Genomic DNA, 7,381 nt, shown 5'->3' on the forward strand with positions numbered 1-7,381 from the left:
TGGCTTTTGAAGGTCTCTGGACCAAACTTATATATTTGTCCTCAGTTGACTAACAGATGGATCTACTGCTAAGCTTGTTTCTATTTTGCAAAATCTCTTCCTTTTCAAGTAGCCATGACAAAATGTGATCAGCTGCCTGGGCCCACTGACTAATATCCACCCATGGGACGGGAGCTCTGTCTCCACGGCCTGGTCCTGCCAAGGCCACAGACAAGCACCAGGCTGCGGACTGGGGGTCGGGGACCCCTGAGTTAGGGCACTGGTATGATGAGGAATGGGTCATGTAATGCCAGTGAATACAGTGGTGCCTCGCAAGACGAGCACTTCATTTAACGATGAAATCGCATAACGAAGGAAGTTTTTTGCGATCGCAAAATGATGTTTCCTATGGGTTTTTTTCACTTTGCGATGATCGGTTACCTGCTTCGCTAACCGATTATCGCAAAATAAAGATTTTTGCACAGCTGATTGGCGGTTTCAAAATGGCCGCGTGTAAAAAAAAATGGCCGCCCACTGTTTTCTGGGACGGATTCCTCGCTGCACAGGCAGCGAAAATGGCCGCGCTATGGAGGATCTTCGCTGGACGATAAGTTTCAAGCCAATAGGAATGCATTAATTGGGTTTTAATGCGTTTCTATGGGCTTTTAAAAATCGCTTTATGATGTTTTCGTTCTACAGCGATTTCGCTGGAACAAATTAACATCATAATGTGAGGCACCACTGTAATTCATTACATTCTAGAATTTGGTACTTCTACAATACAGTGGTGCCCCGCATAGCGACAATAATCCATTCCGGAAAAATTGTCGCTATGTGGATTCGTCACTATGTGGAATAAAAAAGCCCATAGGAATGCATTAAAACCCGTTTAATGTGTTCCTATGGGCAAAAAACTCACAGTTATGTGAAAATCCTCCATACAGCCGCCATTTTTGCTGCCCGGTAAGTGAGGAATCGGCGCGAAAACAAAGCGGCCAGCCATTTTTTTCCCGGTGGCCATTTTGGAACCGCCGATCAGCTGTTAGGAAAACATCACTGTGCGAAAATCGGTAAGCGAAACAGCTAACCGATCATCGCAAAGCGATTTTTTCCTAACTAAATCATCGCAATGTGATCGCAAAAGCGATCGCAAAAACTTAATCGCTATGCGGATTCGTTGTTAAATGGGGCACCCGTTAAGCGGGGCACCACTGTATATTTTTTGCAATTGTCCGATGTCGCTTAAAATAAAGCTACATAATTTAGACTGAAAAAACGTAGTAAGAAATACTGAACCTTCACTCTTTTTTTCTCTCGCACAGGATATGAACCTGATTGACATTCTGTGGAGACAAGATATTGATCTTGGAGTCAGGCGTGAAGTTTTTGATTTTAGCCAAAGAAAGAAGGAATATGAGCTTGAGAAACAGAAAAAACTTGAAACAGAGAGACAAGAACAGCTTCAAAAAGAGCAAGAAAAGGCCTTCCTAGCTCAGTTACAGCTAGACGAAGAGACAGGTGAATTTGTTCCGATTCAGCCTGCTCAAGCCACCGAGTCCCTGAACACTGGCCTAGCCAATAATAATTATTCACAGGTAAATACGTGCCAGCTTTCTTTCTGCTGATTTATATTTACCTCACTGTTCTTTTCCTGACGTTTGTATTTGTTAAAACAACCATTCTCCTTTTACTCTTCATGTACAGAAAGTGCACATTTCCAAACAAGATGAAGACAACCTCTTTGATGACATGTTTGAGGACTGCATGCAGGTTTTGGCATATACATTCTCATTTGCAGATGACCATGAGGTAAACCTTTATAGCTACCTTTACCCATCCACTTCTCCCTTCAACAGTGCTAGGGTTAGGGTTGCCAGCCCCCCTGTGCAGTTCAAAATAAATGCACAACTCTTATACCCCCAGAATGTAACTACTGTACTGTACAACGCATACACAGTTGATTCACAGACACACGCCTCCCCTCCAGTCAGTCTCCTGGCATGCCCCAGCACCCTCCCCAGCTGCCCTGTGGAGCCGCCCTGACAGGAAAGGGGTTGGTCAGGCTGCCACCATCAGACTGGGGGGGGGGGCGCACTGCCAAAAAGACCCTGGGTAAGCCCCAGACCCTCCTTTCTCAGGCTACTTCATGGAGATGAAGAACAGCACAGTATTTATCAGATATTACATAGTTGATTGATTGGGGAAAAAATCCATGCATATCCAAAACCATGCTCCTCAGATCCATGCAATTCATGGGAGAAGTGTACAAGACATTTAATGTAGTCTCTCTGAGCTGTAAAAAATACAGAAATAAATGCCTTTCCTCTGTCTTTCTTTACGATATTCTTCTCAATACTTGAATGTCCTGAATATTATGTGAACTATGCCATTTGAGGCTGCTGATTCTTTCTCAAAAAAAAAACCCCAGGAGGTTTCAGGCATAACTGACAAAGACCTTTATCGCCATATCCCAGAACTCCACAGCTGAATTTCAACAAGTGGCACCTTCGGAAATTGATAGCAACCAAGTCTTCCTGGATTCCAATCAGATGCAGTCCCTCAATTCATCTGTCCTCCCACCTGACATTCCAGAATTTATGGTGACTCCTCCTGAGAGTGCACAAGACATAGAACAAGTATGGGAAGAACTGTTTTCTATTCCAGAGTTGCAGGTAAAGAGTTGCAGTCGATGCTTGAATATACAATATGCAAGTATCTTAGACAAATACATATTAAAAGGGGGGAACCTTAGGCAATATTTTTATATTTATTCAGATAATTGCAACAAGTACTGTCCACAGAACAATCTTGTAAATGTAGTATGAGGTTCAAGCTGACAAGCTTTTAAAAAAATGATCAAAGATCTCTGAGACATTTACACACTGAGCTGTACTATTATAATATGTTGATATGTAGTGGTCCCTGTAGGAAATTCTGCTTTCAGCTGAGTCATCAACATGGTCGTTCCAATTCAGTGGGCTTTCCTTCCAAATGCGCTTAGGGCTGCAGCCTGAGAATGCATATCCCAACTCAAGGATTCAGAGGTTTGGAGCTCAGTGGAGCTTACTTTCTGAGAAGGATCGCTCTGTTAGTGTGTCTTGTTATTTTTACAGGTTTTCCCAAGTAGAACAAGTCACCGTATTTTTTTCATGTATAAGATGATATGTTTGTCTAAAATCTTTAGACTAAAAATTGAAGGTCATTTTATACACAGAAGTAAGCAGAGGCGAGAACAAAAGGGCACATACCTTGCCTCTGCAAACAGGCTGCCTACAGTCAGGAGACAGGTTCCTACAATCACAAGCCTTATGCAACTGATGTCAGCTAATGCTGTACAAGCCAATTGGAACACACCCTGTTGGAGGTGGAGCCTGTAGACTCAGATGCAACAGGGACTCCTAATGTCCAAGCATTCTGAGCCCAGAGGCTGAATACTCAAAGTTACGTTTTTGTAATTTTGGGTTGGAAACGTGTGTGTGTGTGTGTGTGTGTGTGTGTGTCTCATACACGGGGGAGTCTTATAGACAGAAAAATACGGTAAGACCTACCGTCTACATTTCCCTTACTAAGTTTAGAGGAGAAACAGCCATTACCTTCCATTTCCACGAATGATGAAAAGTCATACACCACAGGTCTCTAGCAGTAATGAGTCTAGTAGGTGGGGAAAGATACAACTTTCCCAAAGGCAAAATACTGCTGGTTATGCTTAGGGAAAATGCAAACAAAGGCTTCCTTGGGGGAAGACATATCGGGGATTGGCCAAGCAACTCAACTTTGTAGGACTCACTGATATCAATCTCACCAAAGGTCTATGAATTTTTCTTTTACACCAAAATTGCCTCAAACTGTTTCCAGCTTATTAAACCCTAAATGTTTATTTTTAACTAAGTTGTGCAATCTGGTGATTTGGGGAACTTCAGTGAAACAGATTAAAACAATAATACAGTAATTAAAATTTCCAAGATCCCAGATGCCCTTCCTTTCTATTCATATTCTCTGCATAGATGGATTCAGAGGGGAAAGCCCCCCTGCAGCTGCCCACATGCTTGTTTCTCCAGCTTCTGGCAAAGTCTGCTGGCTCCCACAGAATATAAAGGAGCAAGACTAAAAAAGACAACAGCTAAGCCGGTGTCAGCATGCACAGGGCCAGACAGAGGTGCTACTACCTCCAGAGTACTAAAGAGGCATGAGCTGAACAGACTGGAGATGATTAAGGTGTATGGTGGAGGCTAGGCTGGCCCTATGAAAGGAGCTCTTGAAAACATGGAGAAGGACATTGATGGAGATTTCTGAGTTCCGTGGGAATAGCCAAGCATTAGGGGATAGTAGTCTTTCTTCATTAGGTTAAGTAAGGGGGGGTGCCCTCTCAAACAGTTACCACTGTCCCCAATGCTTTGCTGGTCCCATGGAACTTCGAAAGCTGCACCTGTGTCCATACTTGAATAGCTGTCTGCAGAGAGAGCCTTGTCAAGGACCAGGAAAGGATCCTGAAACTCCTCTGAGAACTTGAATTCTTTTGGCTAAAACTATCAGAATACTGGTGGAGGGAATTCCTGCTGAACTTTGCAGTTGTAATGCGAGAAACAAACAGACGACCCTTGCCTGCCTGGCTCTCTCAGCAGGCAAAGACCCTTTTATTTAAACAGGCCTTCTACCCATTAGGACTTTTTAATGACAGATGGTATCTGCTCTTGTTGGTATGTAACTTTTAGTCTGTTTAAATTAATTTGAATTACTTTAAAAATGCATTAACTATGTAACCATTTTATTTCAATAGTTTATAGCATAATGGCTGAAATCCCGTTGGGTGGGTCCACCCATGCAACAGGCGTGATGTCACTGACAGTGACAGACTGACAGGCTCCCTTTGCGATTTTGGGATATACTCAACTTCATCCATTGTGTGCGAGCTGCGGACGCCCCGAAATCGCGAAAGGAGGCTTTCGAATCAGGGCCAGTCTTCTTTTGCCAAGGCTGCCATTCCCACTGCACAACAGGATCTCAGCCTTTAACAAGGTAGTGTATTGTTTGAGGCTAACTTATTTTAAAAACATGTATTGTAAGGTGCCTGGGATCCCACAGGGAAGAAAGGTAGGAAATAAATGACTCTTGTCAATAAACACAGTGCAGACTTTATGCTGTAATCATTTGTCTGCGATTGCTGAAAATCTTTCTAATGTTTCTTTATAGTGTCTTAACATTCAAAATGATAACCTGACTGAAGTAACCTCAAACACATGTGAAGCAAACCCGGTGCCAGAGGCGGCTGTCAGCTTTGCTTTCTACAATCCATTACCCTCTGGGGAGAAGGAAATTGCTAACTGCAGTCCAGAGTTTCTGAACCCTTTGGAGGCTTCCTATTCCAGCATGTTGTTACCAGAAGATTTAAGCCCGAGTAACGCATTATCCAGAAGCACTGAGTTTTGTGAAGATTTCTATCCAGCATTTATTGATGTTAAGATGAACGGCAACATATCTAGCCCACCACCACCACCCAATTTTGTGGATCAGGCAGTTGCTGGCTTTTTAAATGAACCTATTGACCTCTCCGATTTTGATCAGTGTAAAGCTTTTAACTGTGACTTTTTGGGAAACACCCCAGAGCGTAACGATTCCGACTCTGGCATTTCATTGAACGCCAGTCCCGGTACCTCATCTCCAGCTCATTCTGTTGAGTCGTCTTCCCTCTGTAGAGATGCAAGCTTTGGATACAGTGATTCTGAAATGGAAGAAATGGATACCATCCCCAGAAATGAGGAGCAGAGTAATGCTAAAATGCATTCACTCCAGTTGCATCCTCCTGTCTCTCCACCCCTAAGTAAAAGCACCCCCAACCCCGTTTCAGGAAAAAGTACACCCAAGAGAGAATTGCCCGCCAGCCCTGGCCATATTGCAGCTCCATTTACAAAAGACAAACCCTCCAGTCCTGACGAAGCTCATCTCACCAGAGATGAGCTTAGAGCAAAAGCTCTGCACATTCCTTTCCCTGTCGAAAAGATCATCAACCTCCCTGTTGACGACTTCAATGAAATGATGTCCAAGGAGCAGTTCACCGAGGCCCAGCTGAATCTAATTCGTGACATTCGAAGGAGAGGCAAGAACAAGGTGGCTGCTCAAAACTGCCGGAAGAGGAAACTGGAAAACATAACAGAGCTGGAGCATGACTTGGGTTACCTTAAAGATGAGAGAGAGAAGCTGCTGAAAGAGAAAGCAGAGAATGATCAAAGCCTGCGCCTACTGAAAAAGCAGCTGGGCACCCTCTACCTTGAGGTCTTCAGCATGCTGCGAGATGAAGATGGCAAGCCTTACTCCCTGAATGATTATTCATTGCAGCAAACGAGAGATGGCAGCATATTTCTTGTTCCGAAAAGCAAAAAGCTGGGGACTAAATTCTGAGGATCGAGGAAGTGAATGTTCTCAACTAATATTTTTATTCATGTATTTTCTACTCGAGGGGCTTCCCATGATGCAGAATTTGTCCTATCTTCAAGTGACTTTACTCTAGAGTTAGGTATATGAACACGCTTCGAATCATTAGCGTTAAAACAAATGTATGCACTATGGGTAATGCTTCTGCAAGACACTAGTTCCTCCTTTTTTTAGACCAGCAGCAACTAGTTTCTGTTCTAGTGTAAATATTTCAAGATTTCTTATTTATATTCTATTCCTATAGTTTGTTTTACTCAAATGTATACCAAGTGTGATTTAAGACTGGTAATCCTATGTACTTACAAAACCAATCTTAATCCCCTCTGTGGGTACATCATTTTATAAACTGAATATTTGCAGTTTCATACAAATTTTTTACTTACTGTACTTTGCTTTACTGCAAGAGCTTGAAATGTGTAAACACACATAATAAAGTACTATTGCTAGAGTGCATTCTAGCCAAAGTCAAGCACATTGAATGCTTATGCTTTCAATGAGACTTTAATGTGCACTTAATTAACTCTTGCTTGCTGAAATTGGTGGAGCTCAAAGTGTAACTTTGGCTGGATTGTATCCTTGAAGTTGAAACTTTTGCATACTAGTGTATGCACTAAGTAATGCTAATTTTATACTTTTCCAATAAAGTGTGTATACTCTTAACCAAGAATCTTACATTGGTTGTAACAACAAGCACTACACTTACTCAATAGCAGGGAACAAAGGTTGGTATTTTCTGGCAATCTATTTTGCAAGCCAGTATGTTGTCATGGATAGTGTTGAATGAAGACTTTGGAAATGTGGATTCAAAGCCCCACTCAGCCATAGAAAGGCAATGGTAAAACCACTCTTTAAAAATATCACATACCTTCAAAGCCCTTCTAGGGCACCCTAAGTCAGAATGGACTTGATGACATACAATGCTTCAGTATTGAAAGCAACTTTTTCAGCTGTATGGCTTTCAGTATTTGCTCCA

The 7,381-nt window shown here is 42.4% G+C and overlaps 1 protein-coding gene across 1 annotated transcript in view; it reads left to right on the forward strand.

Moving 5' to 3' along the window:
* NFE2L2 (NFE2 like bZIP transcription factor 2) overlaps positions 1-7,075 on the forward strand; it is a 30,822-nt gene extending 23,747 nt beyond the window's left edge. The window contains exons 2-5 of the mRNA XM_020806253.3: positions 1,302-1,574; positions 1,684-1,788; positions 2,454-2,651; positions 5,170-7,075. Coding sequence (XP_020661912.3) covers positions 1,302-1,574; positions 1,684-1,788; positions 2,454-2,651; positions 5,170-6,375 — 1,782 coding nt within the window. The 3' untranslated portion in view covers positions 6,376-7,075. The remainder of the gene's footprint in view (positions 1-1,301; positions 1,575-1,683; positions 1,789-2,453; positions 2,652-5,169) is intronic.
* Positions 7,076-7,381: the final 306 nt, after the last annotated feature.

Source organism: Pogona vitticeps, chromosome 1, assembly GCF_051106095.1.
Source record: "Pogona vitticeps strain Pit_001003342236 chromosome 1, PviZW2.1, whole genome shotgun sequence".
NCBI lineage: Eukaryota > Metazoa > Chordata > Lepidosauria > Squamata > Agamidae > Pogona > Pogona vitticeps.